Below are 19,280 nucleotides of genomic sequence, written 5' to 3' on the forward strand. Positions count from 1 at the left end.
CATATGTATATTTTTTATATTCTGAAGTAAAATAAAATCTCATTTGTTTTCAATGATGGTAATAATGCAAACTAACCTTTGTTACCCTTCAAGATGACTTTATATGTCAGCTATTACATTAATTCAGCTTTTATAATCCTTTTTTAAAATCAATATTCAATAATCAAAAATCAATAATCAATGTTTACGAAACTGTCATTCGAATTAAACCACACAACAATACTAATAACATTAACACTTTATATGCTAAATAACCTTCTTTGATACATTATCTATTTTCAGCTTAATGATATATTAGCATCACTGTAGAAGACATTTTGAATGAGTTACATATAAAGACATCCTAGTAATCTCAGAATCCTCTCACACACTTCACCTGAATATAACTAGCGCAACTTCACAGACAGTGATGGACAAAGATTTAGCTTGATGGAAGCAGAAACATATTTAAGAAAGCTATGCATACCAGTACATTATATATATGTTTCTGATAGAAGGACACTGATGGGTGCTAGCTCATTGCCCTTTTACAAGTAATCACATGAATTAAAAAAATAACAACCAGATTTAAAATTAGTTTCTTATCATTTATTTGTTTTGAAGCATAATCAGTTCTAAGAAAATTAAAAGAATTGCAAATTTGAAGATATCACACGACTGAGTCTGTACTATTTAAGGAATAACTTGAATAGATTTTTTGTGGTATATGGAGATATAACACAAACATCTGAGTGTACTCTAAATAAACTGTTTCGCGTTTTATGATGAGAATCAATCCTTATAATACAATTTACTACGGATAATCTCTTCAAAATTTCAAATTTTTGACACTCTTTTTTTTTCTATGAAATTATCAAGCCCTTATTTTTTCCTGTTAGGGCTGATAAAGTTATTTCTTTAAGTCAACGAAAATGCTCCTTTTAAGCAAATTTAATTATAAAAAGATAAAAAGATGTGAGATTATGTGAGTGACTTATAATATACTGTTTAATATCTTAATATTTATATGAGAAATTACTACTTGGTATGTATATAGAGGTAAACATCACTGGTATTAAGAGAATTAGTAGCAGTATATATATGTACCTTTGTATTTTGTCAGCAACTGACTCAAATGTAAAACCTTATGCAAAGTTAAGGTTGATTTTTTCCCAAGTCTAGAAGTGTGAGTTTTCTCACTGAAAATACACAGAACCTGGAATGTAAGGCTAAATTTTTTAAAAGCAAAGAAATTAGTAATGAGTAAAAGATTAAGGCCACACATACATGTAGGCCTGATGCAATCACATATTATGCAGAAGTCTGCATATCACTATACAACATCCCTAACCCAAGTTCAAGAACTCTAACCTTTGTTCTCTGTAAACTGACTTACATTCACACTAAACCTCTTACCTATTGTTGCAGGCAAGACTTACATTTATGGTTTTATTTTAATGAACATTACCTATGCAGGTAATGGTTGTAAGCAAAAATGTTTTATAGATTAATTCACTGGATAAAATGAGGGATTAGATATGGTAAAAGTTGATAGACAATGCATCCTCAGTAGACAGGAAAGTTGGTATCTATGTGTTTAGCCCAGGCATGAAGTCCACCACGAATGTCTTTAATATCAATGTCAGAGTCTTTAAAACATTTCAATAGTTTCTCCACAGCAATTTGTGAGTCATTACCACGACGACACACCACAATAACTGCAGGTTTTTCCTCGGAGGTAGGAAGGAGGCTCCGTATCTTGGCTACACTCTCTTCCTGTCCAATGTTATTTATTGGAATATCTGTGGTCAAAATTAAGGATAATTTGGTGATTGAAGATATATAGAGGGTCTCACTTGAATAATTTGATATGCCACGAGCCTTAAGTTTGATAAATTTCACATCAAATAGTCATGAGTGTAAGATAATATTAGTGTAATCACATAACTTTTAATAATAGAAATATAAGTAAAACTTGAGATTTCGTCTCTTTAAAAAACCCAGCAGAAATCCTACTTGGATGCTATGTTTCCGCCTACTGAGACATTAATGTAACGTCATATAGATTATAACGTCAAAACTACCTATGATGTCACAAAAGTGTTACTGCATATGTGTCTTACGATAATTATGACATGGCCATATGACATGGCTGGATGGGCTAGTTATGTGATTAAACATAATTTTCCCTTAGATAACCAATTCTTTTACTTCCGGTAGACAAGTTCATTTAAATCATCTCTCTATTTAGCACCTTGTAAAGGTAATAATTTCTGTGTAGTAGCTGGTGGTTAACTAACAAAATACTTAAATCATAAGATATAGTGACAAAGTCTCAAATTTAGTATGACACCTTACAACTTCCAATTAACCCCAGGTTACCTTTATTGGAACACAAAATAGAGCAATCAGTAATTAATCCGCACTGAGATTATATGCACATGTTTGCCTATAATTTGAGATACAGACTGTAGTTATAAATCAACTGATACATAAATTATTTTGTTTTAACAAAAATAACTGCTAAAAATTATGACTTAAAATCCAATAAATTAATGGGAAGAAAACCAGACGGCTAAATGGACAATCAACCAGACAGAAGAACAAATCAAGGATGGATAATCAAGTCAGGACAACCTGATTACAATATGGCATTACATATGATGATGGGAAAGACATCTCCACTGACAACTGTTTCTTTTTATTCCATCTATTTGTTACATAAAATGTAAACATGTTTTTTTTTCTAGAGAACCAATATTGAAGTGAATTCTGGATGATTATGTATAACAGACACCACTCACACACCAGATATTGACACACATTCTGTCCCAGTCTCTATAAAAACACCAACAACACAACAGATATTGACACACATTCTGTCCCAGTCTCTATAAAAACACCAACCACACAACAGATATTGACACACATTCTGTCCCAGTCTCTATACAAACACCACCCACACACCAGATATTGACACACATTCTGTCCCAGTCTCTATACAAACACCACCCACACACCAGATATTGACACACATTCTGTCCCAGTCTCTATAAAAACACCACCCACACACAAGATATTGACACACATTCTGTCCCAGTCTCTATAAAAACACCACCCATACACCAGATATTGACACACATTCTGTCCCAGTCTCTATAAAAACACCATCCACACACCAGATATTGACACACATTCTGTCCAGTCTCTATACAATCACCACCCATACACCAGATATTGACACACATTCTGTCCCAGTCTCTATAAAAACACCACCCACACACCAGATATTGACAACACATTCTGTCCCAGTCTCTATAAAAACCCACACCCACACACCAGATATTGACACACATTCTGTCCCAGTCTCTATACAAACACCACACCACCACACACCAGATATTGACACACATTCTGTCCCAGTCTCTATACAAACACCACCCACACACCAGATATTGACACACATTCTGTCCAGTCTCTATACAAACACCACCACACACCAGATATTGACACACATTCTGTCCCAGTCTCTATACAAACACCATCCACACACCAGATATTGACACACATTCTGTCCCAGTCTCTATACAAACACCATCCACACACCAGATATTGACACACATTCTGTCCCAGTCTCTATACAAACACCACCCACACACCAGATATTGACACACATTCTGTCCCAGTCTCTATACAAACACCACCCACACACCAGATATTGACACACATGTGTCTCAGTCACTATACACACATTCCAGCTTACACACCACCACACACCAGATATTGACACACATTCTGTCCCAGTCTCATAAAACACAACACCAATATGCACACATCGTCATCTTAAACAAACACCACCACACACCAGATATTGACACACATTCTGTCCCAGTCTCTATAAAAACACCAACCACACACCAGATATTGACACACATTCTGTCCAGTCTCTATACAAACACCACCCACACACCAGATATTGACACACATTCTGTCTCCAGTCTCTATACAAACACCACCACACACCAATATTGACACACATTCTGTCCCAGTCTCTATAAACACCACCACACACCAGATATTGACACACATTCTGTCCCAGTCTCTATACAAACACACCACCCACACACCAGATATTGACACACATTCTGTCCCAGTCTCTATACAAACACCACCCACACACCAGATATTGACACACATTCTGTCCCAGTCTCTATACAACACCACCACCACCACACACCAGATATTGACACACATTCTGTCCCAGTCTCTATACAAAACCCCACCAACACCAGATATTGACACACATTCTGTCCCAGTCTCTATACAAACACCACCCACACACCAGATATTGACACACATTCTGTCCCAGTCTCTATACAAACACCACCCACACACCAGATATTGACACACATTCTGTCCCAGTCTCTATACAAACACCACTCACACACCAGATATTGACACACATTCTGTCCAGTCTCTATACAAACACCACCCACACACCAGATATTGACACACATTCTGTCCCAGTCTCTATACAAAACACCATCCACACACCAGATATTCACACACATTCTGTCCCAGTCTCTATACAAAACACCATCCACACACCAGATATTGACACACATTCTGTCCCAGTCTCTATACAAACACCATCCCACACACCAGATATTGACACACATTCTGTCCCAGTCTCTATCAAACAAACACACCCACCCACACACCAGATATCGACACACATTCTGTCCCAGTCTCTAACACACCAAACCACCATCCACACATCCACAACCAGATATTGACACACATTCTGTCCCAGTCTCTATACAAACACCACCCACACACCAGATATTGACACACATTCTGTCCCAGTCTCTATACAAACACCACCCACACACCAGATATTGACACACATTCTGTCCCAGTCTCTATACAAACACCACTCACACACCAGATATTGACACACATTTTGTCCCAGTCTCTATACAAACACCACTCACTCACCAGATATTGACACACATTCAGTTCCAGTCTCTATACAAACACCACCGACACACCAGATATTGACACACATTCTGTCCCAGTCTCTATACAAACACCACCCACACACCAGATATTGACACACATTCTGTCTCAGTCTCTATACAAACACCACCCACACACAAACACTGTGACAGGTCTCCAAACCTATGTCTCTTTAGCTCTGTAATCTTTCTTATTGGTTTTTCTTCTGAATCAAAGTCACATCAAAATAAAACTGCGTTAGGCGATGATAGCGTTTATGGATATGGGCTGCTGCATTAGATGTTTGTGTGTGATAACCTGACATTTATGAAGAAACAAGAACATGTCAATCGCTAGTGAACTCTCCATGTACTAACAGTAATTGTCACATTACCACTAATGATTTGTAGCAACACAATCACATAGAACTTGCCCATCACAACAAATGTGTTTTCACTGTACGGTAAAATCAATACAACTATGTAACCTTGCATATAGAAAATATAGGTTAAGGGGATACACAAAATGTAATTTTGTAATGGATGGCAGTCAGCTGTGACAAAGATATCATCATATAAACAATTAATACCTCACTCATAAATATCATTGAAGATCATTTGTTTTGTTGAATTGGTGCTGAAACTGCAACTTCATCATGTGTGTCAATATCTGGTGTGTGAGTGGTGTTTGCATAGAGACTGGGACAGAATGTGTGTCAATATCTGGTGTGTGGGTGGTGTTTGTATAGAGACTGGGACAGAATGTGTGTCAATATCTGGTGTGTGGGTGGTGTTTGTATAGAGACTGGGACAGAATGTGTGTCAATATCTGGTGTGTGGATGGTGTTTGTATAGAGACTGGGACAGAATGTGTGTCAATATCTGGTGTGTGAGTGGTGTTTGTATAGAGACTGGGACAGAATGTGTGTCAATATCTGGTGTGTGGGTGGTGTTTGTATAGAGACTGGGACAGAATGTGTGTCAATATCTGGTGTGTGGGTGGTGTTTGTATAGAGACTGGGACAGAATGTGTGTCAATATCTGGTGAGTGAGTGGTGTTTGTATAGAGACTGGGACAGAATGTGTGTCAATATCTGGTGTGTGGTGGTGTTTGTATAGAGACTGGGACAGAATGTGTGTCAATATCTGGTGTGTGGATGGTGTTTGTATAGAGACTGGGACAGAATGTGTGTCAATATCTGGTGTGTGGGTGGTGTTTGTATAGAGACTGGGACAGAATGTGTGTCAATATCTGGTGTGTGAGTGGTGTTTGTATAGAGACTGGGACAGAATGTGTGTCAATATCTGGTGTGTGGGTGGTGTTTGTATAGAGACTGGGACAGAATGTGTGTCAATATCTGGTGTGTGGGTGGTGTTTGTATAGAGACTGGGACAGAATGTGTGTCAATATCTGGTGTGTGAGTGGTGTTTGTATAGAGACTGGGACAGAATGTGTGTCAATATCTGGTGTGTGGGTTGTGTTTTTAGCCCACCATCATCAGAAATCTGTCCAATCTTTCATTCCATTCCTATACTCTATGTCTGAAATGAATAGTATTGGAATATATCCAGATCTAACTGGGTCCACTTCCATTAATATTCTTCATTTTAAGGAATTCTTTATTGGCTTAATTTTAATTTTTCTATAAGAAAGCATTATAGAAATTAAAAAAAAATCATGAAATGTACCTTGTACTAGTTTTAAACACTCAGCGGACTAACAGGTATGCACAATTTGTGTATCTTTGATATGTCTTGTCATATAAGATTGGTCTAGATTATTTCTTCACAGATTTTGTTAGGCCTCATCAAATGACCCCATAATCTATGACCTTCCACAAAGATCATGGTCATTATTTTTTACAAACTGTGAGGCCTCATTAAAGAAACTAACGCATCACCTACCAGGTATATATGTATGAACTCTGAAAGTCTTAAGCTTGATTGGCATTTGTCAAATCATTGTGCTACCACATTCATTGTAAATATTGGACTCCAATACAGTTGATTACATATTGCACATTCTAGTTAGAATCAGTTATGAACCTACTGCACAGCAAATGCTATGACATTGCTTTGAATTTAATCAGGTATCAGAAAAATTGGTTGTGATTTCTTTCATTTTTACAATGAGGAAAAACTCCACTAGTCACAATAAATTTTAGACACTCAACTCTTGTAGATATTATTTAAAAAAAACCAACAACAAACAAACAAACAAACAAACAAGAGGCCCATTGGCCTTAACGGTCACCTGAGTTAGAATATATAATGAAACAACTAATGAAACAAATTAAAGACATATAAACACTATATGCTGGGCCTTGAAGTTGGTCAGTGATTTATAAATTTGATCTTTTTAGACTATGAAGAGTATTTGCTTCCATCAAACCTATGAACTTAGAGGTATTTTTGAAATTTTAATCAATTTGACCCTGTTTGGTCCTGCCCCTCTGGTCCCCCAGGGGGTCATCGAGGATGGATATGGATGTTAAAATGCTATATCTTTGGTTAATAATTCTAATCATCAAGTTTGACTAATTTCCTACGAAAATTGGGCAAATAATGTTCACAAATATGTTTTTCCTATATAAACTTAAGTAAACTTGACCCCTCCCAAGGGGGTAACGTGAGACCCCAAGATCATATAATTCACAGAAGACCTTTCCATCGATAATTATTTGATTCTACTATATCCAGAATTTTAGAAGATTTTTGAAGTTTTAGCCTATTTGACCCTTTTTTAGCCCCCCCCCCCCCCTGCCCCCAGGGGGTTGGCCAGGACCAATGTGGATATGATATTAAAATGCTATCTCAGGCTAATAATTCTAACCAAGTTGACTCATTTCCTATGAAAATTGAGCAAAAAATGCTCATTAATGTGTTTATCCTATATAAACTATAGTAAACTTGACCCCCTCCCCAAGGGGAAACAGGAGACCCCAGGGTCATATAATTTACAATTTTTATAAACAAACTTTAAGACCTTTACATATCTATAGAGTGTATTTGATTATATCATTTCCAGAATTTTAAAAGAATATTTTTGAAGTTTTAGCCTATTTGACCTTTTTTGGCCCCGCCCCTCTGCCCCCAGGGGGTCGGCCTGGACCAATATGGATATGATATTAAAATGCTATCTCAGGCTAATAATTATAACCAAGTTTGACTCATTTCCAATGAAAATTGAGCAAAAAATGCTATGTGTTTTCCCTATATAAACTATAGTAAACTTGACCCCCTCCCCAAGGGGAAACAGGAGACCCCAGGGTCATATAATTCACAATTTTTGTAAAGGACCTTAAGACCTTTCTATTTATGAAAAGTATTTGTTTCTACCATTTCCAGAATTTCAGAAGAAGATTTTTGAAGTTTTAGCCTATTTGACCCTTTTTTAGCCCCGCCCCTCTGCCCCCAGGGGTTGGCCAGGACCAATGTGGATATGATATTAAAATGCTATCTCAGGCTAATAATTCTAACCAAGTTTGACTCGTTTCCAATGAAAATTGAGCAAAAAATGCTCATTAATGTGTTTTCCCTATATAAACTATAGTAAACTTGACCCCCTCCCCAGGGGGAAACGTGAGACCCCAGGGTCATATAATTCACAATTTTTGTAAAGGACCTTAAGACCTTTCTATTTATGAAAAGTATTTGATTCTACCATATCCAGAATTTCAGAAGAAGATTTTTGAAGTTTTAGCCTATTTGACCCCTTTTGACCCTGCCTCTAAGGCCCCTGGGGGTCAGTTATAGAAAATTTGTTAATAAGGATTAAATGGCCATCTCATACTGATAATTCTGACAACATTTGACTCATTTCCTATTACAAATGACCAAATAATGCGCAAAAATGTGTTTTCTCAATATAAAGTATAGTAAACTTAACCCCCTCCCCAGGAGGAAACTAGAGACCCCAGGGTCATATAATTCACAATTTTTGTAAAGGACCTTAAGACCTTTCTATCTATGAAGAGTATTTGATTCTACCACATCTGTGAGTAGAGAAGAAGATTTTTGAAATTTTACTCAATTTTACCCCTTTTTGCCCCTCCCACAGCCCCCTGAAGGGTGGGGACCATATAATTCACAATTTTGATTGGCCTTATGCCTTAGAAGGTTTGCGCAAAATTTCATTGAAATTGCTTCAGCAGTTTTGGAGAAGAAGTCGAAAATGTAAATTGTTTACGGACATACGACGGACGACGGACGACGCACGACGACGGACAAAAGGCGATTAGAATAGGTCACTTGAGACTTCGTCTCAGGTGACCTAACAAAAAAACAACAACAAAACCCATCTAAATGTATTTAAAATCCCTTTATATGGTATCTGCTTAAGAAACTGAGTAGGACATTCTTATCAGATAAAAGGATACTGATAGGTTTGTGAGGTAACTGACAAATCTGCATCTCTACTTCTGTTCTGACATCCACAAGGACATGTTGAGAACCTGTCTCCAGCATCCTGTTGTACTCCTGTCATATACAAATAATTCTTTTCTATATTTCAAAAATTAGGCACTGATAAGAAAGAATACACAAAATTAGTCACAGAATTTGATCAAGTATTCTTTCTGCAATGACAACTTATGTATTGAATGTTTCTTCTCAGTAATAAAGAAAAGAGTACAAATGAGTGGGTTGGCTCCCCTTGAAATATTTCATGTACATTGTCTTTGCAATATTTTTCTGTCTCCATCCCACATACTTAAAGGCCCACTACCTTTCCGAAATTACTTTTAATTCTTTAAATGGGAAAAATGTAAAACGAGATTTTTAATTTTGTAGAGTAGTAAAAGTTATTAGCTTACCGTTAATATTATACTTCTCATCTCCTTCTAAACCATTAAATTAATATAAATCAGATATTGATTTTCATAACGCGGGTTGTCTTATGTTTCGCGCCGTCCTAATTACCATGCGTTGGTTGACCATCACTGCGCCTGACGGCTAAACAGCGAAATGAATCTTCACTGGTAACATAGATTATGCGTGGAATCTAGGACATGTTAGGTGTTGTATTCTCATCTGAGGCCATCAATATATATTTCTTTGTGTTTAAAGAAACTTTTATTTCTTGTTTCAGAAAACTAGTGGGCCGTTAATGACAATATCAGTCAGGATTGGGGAAATAACTTAAGTAAACTGTGCTTAGTCTGTCCAGTGTTTAATTGAAAATCTTTTATTTAGACAAAATTATTTTGAACATATTTTTATTTGATATCACAATAACATTTCAAGCAAGCATTGCATATAACAAGAGATCCCAGAGGGATCTTGGCGCCCACCAAAGAATGATCTATATCTGACAAAGGAAAGATGGATCTTTTCTCTACTTTTTAAACTTTTTCAAACATACTACATATAAAATTTGAGACAGATCACTTCAGTACCTTTTTGAGAAATAGCGGTAACAAACTTCAACTATCAAAATCCAAGATGACTCCTTGGCGGCCATCTTGTTGATCAATTGGTCCCAAATCACAATATGCACAACTAGGGCCCAAGGGGAACCTACAAGTGAAATTTGAGAAAGATCCATTCAATACTTTCTGAGAAATAGCGATAACAAACTTTGAATATAAAAATCCAAGATGGCTGCCTGGCAGCAATTTTTTTGACCGATCGGTCCCAAATCACAATATGCACAACAAGGGCCCTAGGGGAACCTACATATGAATTTTGAGACAGATCACTTCAGTACTTTCTGAGAAATAGCGATAACAAACTTTGAATAACAAAATCCAAGATGGCTGCCAGGCGGCCATCTTGTTAACCGATCGGTCCCAAAAATGCAATATGCACAACTAGGTCCCTAAGGGAACCTACATATGAAATTGAGACAGATCCCTTCAGTACTATCTGAGAAATAGCGATAACAAACTTTAACTATCGAAATCCAAGATGGCGGCCTGGCGGCCATTTTGTTCACCGATTGGTCCAAAAATGCAATATGCACAACAAGGGCCCTAGGGGAACCTACATATTTAAATTTGAGAAAGATCCCTTCAGCACTTTTTGAGAAATGGGGATATCAAACCTTAACTATCAAAATCCAAGATGGCCGTCTGGCGGGCATCTTGTTTTTCCTATCAGCCTCAAAATCTGTATGGCACAACTAGGGACCAAGGGTAACCTCCATGTGAAGTTTGAACAAAATTCCTTCAGTAGTTCTCAAGAAATATCGATAACAAACTTCAACTGCCAAAATCAAAGATGGCTGCCTGGCGGCCATCTTGTTTTTCCGATCAGCCTCAAAATCTGTATGGCACAACTAGTGACCAAGGGTAACCTCCATGTGAAGTTTGAACAAAATCCCTTTAGTAGTTCTCAAGAAATATCGATAACAAACTTCAACTGCCAAAATCAAAGATGGCTGCCTGGCGGCCATCTTGTTTTTCCGATCAGCCTCAAAATCTGTATGGCACAATTAGGGACCAAGGGTAACCTCCATGTGAAGTTTGAACAAAATCTCTTCAGTAGTTCTCAAGAAATATCGATAACAAATTTCAACTGCCAAAATCAAAGATGGCTGCCTGGCGGCCATCTTGTTTTTCCGATCAGCCTCAAAATCTGTATGGCACAACTAGGGACCAAGGGGACCCTCCATGTGAAGTTTGAACAAAATCCCTGCAGCAGTTTTTAAGAAATACAGATAACAAGCATTGTTTACGGACGGACTACGGACGATGGACAACGGACGACGAACGAGGGACGCAGGGCGATTTGAATAGCCCACCATCTGATGATACTGGGCTAAAAACATACAACTTACATGCACTGTAATTCTATGTGTGGGGTCCAACACCTTCAGGCATTTGTCCTGTAATATAATCATGTAATGTTTTATGTTTTGCTGCTATACCATAACCATTTCCTGAAAACTCTATTCACCACTTTATGAATTTTTCATAAATATACACTGGGGACATGGCTTGCATTGAAAACAGCCTAGTCTTTAAAAGTACATGTGATTGGTGAATTGAACCTTCTTATCTAATTTCTTTTAAAATCCTATAAAATTGATCAATTAAATACGAATGAGTATTCTTATCAAATTGTAGCTACTTAATCTGCTAAATTTACCTTGTCGTCCGCTCTGGCCCCACAAAATTGTTCATAATCAATCAGCTGTGTGATAGAAGGGTCAGTGCCACATAAAGGACATGAGGATTGTCTCCCCCTCAGCTTGATCCTTCTAAATGTTCCGTCAATTCCATCAAACATTAGCATTACTTGGGAAAACGATGCTGACTCTGGTTAAGGCAAAATGTTTCAATCCTTTTCTAATTGATGATTTAGAATGCGCTAAAACTAAATTTCCATTGATAGATGTAATGATGTACATACATTGAAAACTCATGTATTGTGCATTGCCTATACTGTAGTACTCACTTTATTCATTCTCTATAATTGAATCATCCTCTGATCATTTTATCACACAGTAATTCAAATATCAAACAGTAATATGGGATATTGCAAAAAATGACAGAAAAGTAAGCTAATGTAACAGTAACTCGTGAAACATAATTCTACCTGTTCTCTTTACAGTATTTTTACTGCCATAACACATATAAAGGATACGTCCAATACCAGATGCTATTTTGAGGGCTTCCAAGGCCTGTAAGCATCCAATAATTCCAGGGACTATAATGTAAAAAACAAAAACAAGAGATCCCAGAGTGATCTTGGTGCCCACCAAAGAATGATTTATGTCTGAAATATGACAGAGGGATCTTTATTTCTGCTCTTCAAACTTTTAACAATCAAAATTTAAATGGCTGCCGGTCGGCCATCTTCTTGACCAATTGGTCCCAAAATGTAATATGAAATTTAAGACAGATCCCTTCAGTACTTACTGAGAAATAGCGGTAAACTAGAAATATGTCTGTTAGACATTAAGTGCTCGCTAAAACCTTGATTTCCGGTATGAAATCGTCCTCTACAACAGGTGTATGTAGCACTTTCGCTTATTATCCTTGGGACTATTGCAAGGAGATGGTTTACCCCCTTGGTTCATTGTAATAATTACTTTCCTTTACTTCATTAAAACTTTAAATGTAAAATTACTTTAAAGTTCTTTGTTTCATAAAAGTATGTTTATTATCTTATCGATATTGATACGATACACTTGTTTCGCTGTTCAATATAGTCGTCCGCTGAAATACCGTCCAGTTGGAATCTGCGCATAGCGATGTACACAGTCTCTACACCCGACAAGGATTTTAATAGTGCGAGTACGCTCGCACTAAAAACTTTTAACTATCAAAATCCAAGATGGGTGCCTGGGGGCTATCTTGTCAACATATCAGTCCTAAAATGCAATATGCACACCTTGGGCCCTAGCGGAACCTGTATATGAATATGATTCCTGAAGTACTTTCTGAGAAATAGCGGTAACAAGAATTGTTAACGGACAGACGGACCACAGACGAAAGGCGATTTGAATAGCCCACCTTCAGAAAGTGGGCTAACAAGCATTGCTAACTTTCACTCCATGATATGTTGTCTTTACTAATTTGATCATAAGCAGCTTTTCTAATTATCTAAACTTTTAAAAGAGGATACAATAGGAGCTGCTATTTAGACCCTTCATCTCTTTTACTGTCCTATCTTCAACTGACTAGAGGAATCACGTGGATTGTTCAAAGATGCAATAAGGAGCCTTAACAAGATTCAATGGAATGTATACCATGCCAATAAAGTAACAAGAATATCTTATTACCAACGCCCAGCACTCCTCCATTAGAACAGTTAGTGACAGTCTCGGGAGGGGGTGGTTTGGGGTACAGGCATCTGTAGCAGGGACCTCCTTTGTAATTGTACACTGTAAGCTAAACAACAATAGACAGTTTAACAATAGTTCAACAACTGCATTACAAACAACATTTTCAATAAATATTATTAAGCTAAAATATTGTTGGACCATGTTTTGTTTTAATATGACTCAAGTGGAAACATCAGATATATTACAGAACAGTTGCTCCTGTAAGACACTTGCTGTTAATGTATTATTCCAAACCAATAGGCAATACTAACAGATATATTTCTTTTCTTTGAAACACAGGAATATTAAGTCATGACTTACTTGTCCTTCAAACCTGAGAGCACTGCCGGAGACGAGTGGTTTGTTGGCTAAGATACAGGCATCGTTCAGTAGGTACCTGGTGGCTACATTGTCTGTGGCATCCAATACAATATCATATCTGTTGTATCTTATCAAGGAAGAATTATTCTCACCAGCTTCTTCAAGAAGGCCTAGCTTGCTTAATAGTCATTTTCCAGTAAACAGATACAAGGGTAAATCAACATCTTTCATAATATTTCACTTATTTTCTATGGTCTTACTCTACAGCTAATGTCCTTGGTTCCATGTATGGAAGATGCAATCATATATTGTAAAGTACTGAAGTATGCTATAGTAGGTTTGCTTGTGATAGCATGAATCTGAGACAATTTTTTTTAGCTCACTGAATCCTACTTCCATAGCCAATTAAAAGGATACTGTTGTATGAGCTGTAGAGCGTTGGAGCTGTTTAGCTGCAGATGGTAAGGTACACACTCCACATGTGAGTTTAAGCTGAAACAAAAGGTACAAATAATTCATTTCCTATATAGAAAGATTTGCAATATATGTTTATTAAAGGTTAGTCAAATGACATCCCACCTTTTACAAGCTTGTGCTGCGGAGGCTGATTTGGTCACACTGACTTTGGCCTCTGTGTGTAATATCTGTCTATGTAGATTGGTCAATTCCACCTCGTCATAGTCCACCAAACCTATCCTACCTACAGACATAGATTAAACGCTGATCAGAAACAAATCTACAATGTTCATGTTTCATACATGTATTGGCATTAAATTGGTACAGGTTCTGATTTATCACTTTTAAAAAACTTACAATGCACTGATCTCGGTATCAGTGAAAATTCACTTGAAAATACTTTATACTTTCAGCAACCATTGCATTTGAGATTTAAAACAGATTTTAAAATAAATTTAATGTCTTTAAAAAAAATATTGAACTCTTAGAAAACAAATACTGTAAATCAACTTATTTTTGCAGCGACTTGATTCTACATACATGCCCTAAGTCACAGTAATTTAATTTTGTGATTTAGACTTCAATGGTTTTACTTTATCTGTATTTAAAAAAAAAAATTTTATCAATTAAGCTTTGTGGTTTCTTATCTCTTGTGATATGCACAAGACTTAAATAGCATGCAGAAATTAGATGTAGTTGGTTTTACTAAAATATGTCAAAGTTATTAATCTTTGTTTAACATTGTTCAGGCTTCTTTTTAAAGAACAAACAAACAGGAGTTTATAAATGTCCATAATAAACATCTTATTGTTCCTCGTGTTACTCTATTCGTATTTAATACTGTACCTATTCCAGCAGCGGCTAAGTAAATACTAGATGGACATCCTAAACCACCCGCCCCGACAATCAACACGGATGTCGAGCCGATGGACAGCTGACCTGAAAGTAAAATCTCTTTGTTATCACATACACTTGACATACTAACCTGAACAGGTGGAGTACTGACCTTAATGTAACAAAAACAGTCTTCAATTCAAAAAATGAAGATTCAACACGTTCTTATCAATACTATATATTTTCAAGATACATTAGCAGCAAGAAATCCTTACTTCCAAGTCTGGCCTTTTTTCTATTCAAGCTTATAATTTAATTTAAACATAATTAATTTGAATATATAGAAATGAGATAAGACACAAGTTTAAGAACTTATGGTCTGTCTTATCTTATAATTATCAAAATATAAGGACATACACTTTGAATAATATATTTCTAATATTTCTTGTGAATAACATCAAATATTGTCTTTGATTTGTTCATATGTACTTTGAATAACATGTTCCTAACATTATTTAACATTATTTGTTAATAATATCTTCATTGACATGTTACATACCTTTGACCCCTATTTCTGGCAGAATGAGCTGACGGCTATAACGGGATATCTCAGCATTATTTAGCTTCTGTCTTGTTTCAGATTGGTTATGTTTACAAATACCCTTCTCTTCAATCACTGTCTAGGAAAAAAAGGAATGACATATGAGTTAATGTAGCTGATACTGGACAATAATTATAGGAAAATCTCAGACATGAAATTGTGAATAAAGAAAAAGTACACATAATTATATACGTGTGTCCATTTAGACACTATACACAAGATAAAAGTGTTCGATCAGCAATACTCAGTTATAAGTATACCATAATCAATAAATTGTCTAGGTAAGCAATTAAAGTTTTCTGAGACATTTTGAAAGCTTGTCAGATGGAGACGGCCTAGGGAGACTTTGTTGGCTTTTAACTGATATGTAACATTTTATTTTAAGCTTATTTTTGTTCAAAATAAAGTTTTCAACATAGATAATATGGCGATACATACTGTATAAAGTGTTTTTCGGCCAGTGTCTAATTTTCGCTATTTTTGCCATAACATAGTATAAACATAAATACAAATGTACTAGAGAATTATTTTATATAACATTATTATCATATAAGGAATTAGAAGAGGGAAAATGTCTGTGTGCTCCATAATTACTCATCAAAACAGATTGCAGAACTAGACATGCACACCCATGCACATAACATTACATATATGCTTCCAATGACACATACAAGTACTCCTTCTTCCCACATACAATCACACAATGTAACCTTTTACCGGTAGCAACAGTACAAAGCACAACACTCGAGGACTTCAAACTACACATCCCACATACAATCACACAATGTAACCTTTTACCGGTAGCAACAGTACAAAGCACAACACTCGAGGACTTCAAACTACACATCCCACATACAATCACACAATGTAACCTTTTACCGGTAGCAACAGTACAAAGCACAACACTCGAGGACTTCAAACTACACATCCCACATACAATCACACAATGTAACCTTTTACCGGTAGCAACAGTACAAAGCACAACACTCGAGGACTTCAAACTACACATCCCACATACAATCACACAATGTAACCTTTTACCGGTAGCAACAGTACAAAGCACAACACTCGAGGACTTCAAACTACACATCCCACATACAATCACACAATGGAACCTTTTACCGGTAGCAACAGTACAAAGCACAACACTCAAAGACTTTGAGGCACACATCCCATATACAGTCCCTTAAGCCTTCACAACAAACTAAATTCTATACACCTTTTATCCTTTTTATCTTAAAGCTGAACAAAAATGAACAAAAAAAGTCCATTATTTTCAGGCAATGTTGAATATAACCTGTCACACGCCACTGCGCAAATCCCCCATGAATAGATCACAAATCTTTATCATAGACGGCCTGATCTTATATGAAGAAGAAGGACCAATCTATGCTTTTGAAAAATCGCTTGACATTATGTACTATGTATGTCAGAGGTTAACATGATGAGATACTTTTTTTAACATTGCGTCCTCCAACCAATGAAATCAGGATGGAATAAGACCTCATACACGTGTAGGAGTATACTTAGCTGATACTTCGCTGATGGCGGCCTAGTTGAAAGCGTAAACACTTATGGATAGGCATTGATGATGTATTGAATCTTTGTGGCAATAGCTTTTTTTCCACCTCCTACACCAACTTTTGAGTTCAGGCTGCGCAGGCACGGTTTCTTATAATGTTATTTACAAATATTTAAAAGTATCACTATTAACAAATTGAAATTTTTTATATATTCCAGTCATAAGGACTGAAGATAAGTATCAATTTAATATATTTATGTCAAATGAATAAAGGGTACCCAATGTGTACTGGTTGTTAGCTTTATAGTTACATTATCATTTTGATATATCTATAGGGTAGATTAATAAAAATGCTATTTATTGGGGAACTGATACAAGTGGCGCGGCAATCCCCAAACATCTTGTACCTACTTCATGGTGTATGGGTCTAAATAAGGCTAGTGTTTAGAATTGGTCTTTAGACTTTATATAAGTGTATGATAAAGTCTTGTTTGCAGTTTCCTTGGATCTATCTCAAATACTTTCCAGTAGTTGATGACTCTATTGGAGAAGGCATTTTTTATTGTATTCAGCTTGACCTGTCTTTTGTACAGTTTGTGGGTATTTCCTCGAGTTGACTGGTATGGTCGGCTACAAAACATTGTGTCCGAGACTATTTTATCATGTTTATTAATAATCCTGTATAGTTGAATCAAATCATAACGTTTATGTCTATACTCCAGTGTTGGGAGACCCAGTGTTCTAAGTATGTCTTTATAGGACAGGTCTTTGATAGTTTAAATCCTCTTTGTATATCTACGTTGAACGCTTGCGATTTTAATGATATCTTTTTGTAGGAATGGTGACCAGATGGTATTCTACTAGTATAATTTAAATATAATAGGCATATACATGTACTTGGTAGGCTGGGATCGGAAGTAGAAAGGGAAAATTGAGAAATGAGAGAAACTTGCGTTGAAAAAATAGAACATAACACAATATTAACTAAAATTGTACTGGTCTGTGTAACAGTCAAAACACCACGAGTAATAGACCAAGACATAACGTTAAATACTGGAAAAGTGAAACTAGGGCACATGTGTACTGACGCCGAATAGTCAGCGACACGTTCTTGACACATTTTCCATAAAACATATCTATCTGTCTGTTTCCCGATCACATACCGTTATAGACAGAAGATTCTTAAGTCTTTCTATTTCTTCGTTCTTCTCTTGTAACTGCTTTTTCAAAGTTGATACTTCGCTTTCCATCTTTTGAATGTAGACTGGTTCCCTTCCCTTAGTTCTCTACTCTCCGCCAGGCTGCGCTCCGCTCACTAGGGTCCTCAGTGAAGCGTACGCAAGGGAGGTAACTGAGGCGGGAACCAGTCTAAGACTGGTTCCCGCCTCAGTTACCTCCCTTGCGTACGCTTCACTGAGTGAGCGTAGCGCAGCCTGGCGGAGAGCAGAGAACTAAGGGAAGGGAACCAGTCTACGTTGTTTACAGTCGCCGCATTGCACGTGGTTTGCAGACAGTAAAACCAAAACGAAAGTATTTTTTTTTCAACTTGAAAATGTCTTCAGATTATATCCAGAAATCATTGTGATAATAATACTATAATAAAAGAAATATTAATTTTTCTGATGTAAAGCCATCAATGAAAAATTATAACAAAAACAACGTTTATTAGTTTATACAGATCATTTTCTTTTGGTTGAAAAGTAAAATTTATACAATTCTGCTATATCACTGATTGTGTAAAACATTCAATATCAGCTGGGTCTTTAAAGGGCCACCACCTTTCCGAAACGGCTTTTAATT

General features: G+C 36.5%; 1 protein-coding gene across 1 annotated transcript; it reads right to left on the reverse strand.

The window, feature by feature from the left end:
• Positions 1–572: 572 nt before the first annotated feature.
• Positions 573–18,820, reverse strand: LOC138318699 (adenylyltransferase and sulfurtransferase MOCS3-like). Its single transcript, XM_069261320.1, has 12 exons — positions 18,644–18,820; positions 15,917–16,037; positions 15,370–15,462; positions 14,647–14,767; positions 14,485–14,559; positions 14,068–14,185; positions 13,705–13,813; positions 12,564–12,626; positions 12,066–12,229; positions 11,755–11,802; positions 9,356–9,455; positions 573–1,781 (listed from the first exon to the last, which is right to left on the reverse strand). Exons 1-12 carry the CDS (start codon positions 18,728–18,730, stop codon positions 1,546–1,548), a joined length of 1,335 nt encoding a protein of 444 aa, XP_069117421.1. The 5' UTR covers positions 18,731–18,820; the 3' UTR covers positions 573–1,545.
• Positions 18,821–19,280: the final 460 nt, after the last annotated feature.

Source organism: Argopecten irradians, chromosome 3 (assembly GCF_041381155.1).
Source record: "Argopecten irradians isolate NY chromosome 3, Ai_NY, whole genome shotgun sequence".
Classification (NCBI taxonomy): Eukaryota; Metazoa; Mollusca; class Bivalvia; order Pectinida; family Pectinidae; genus Argopecten; species Argopecten irradians.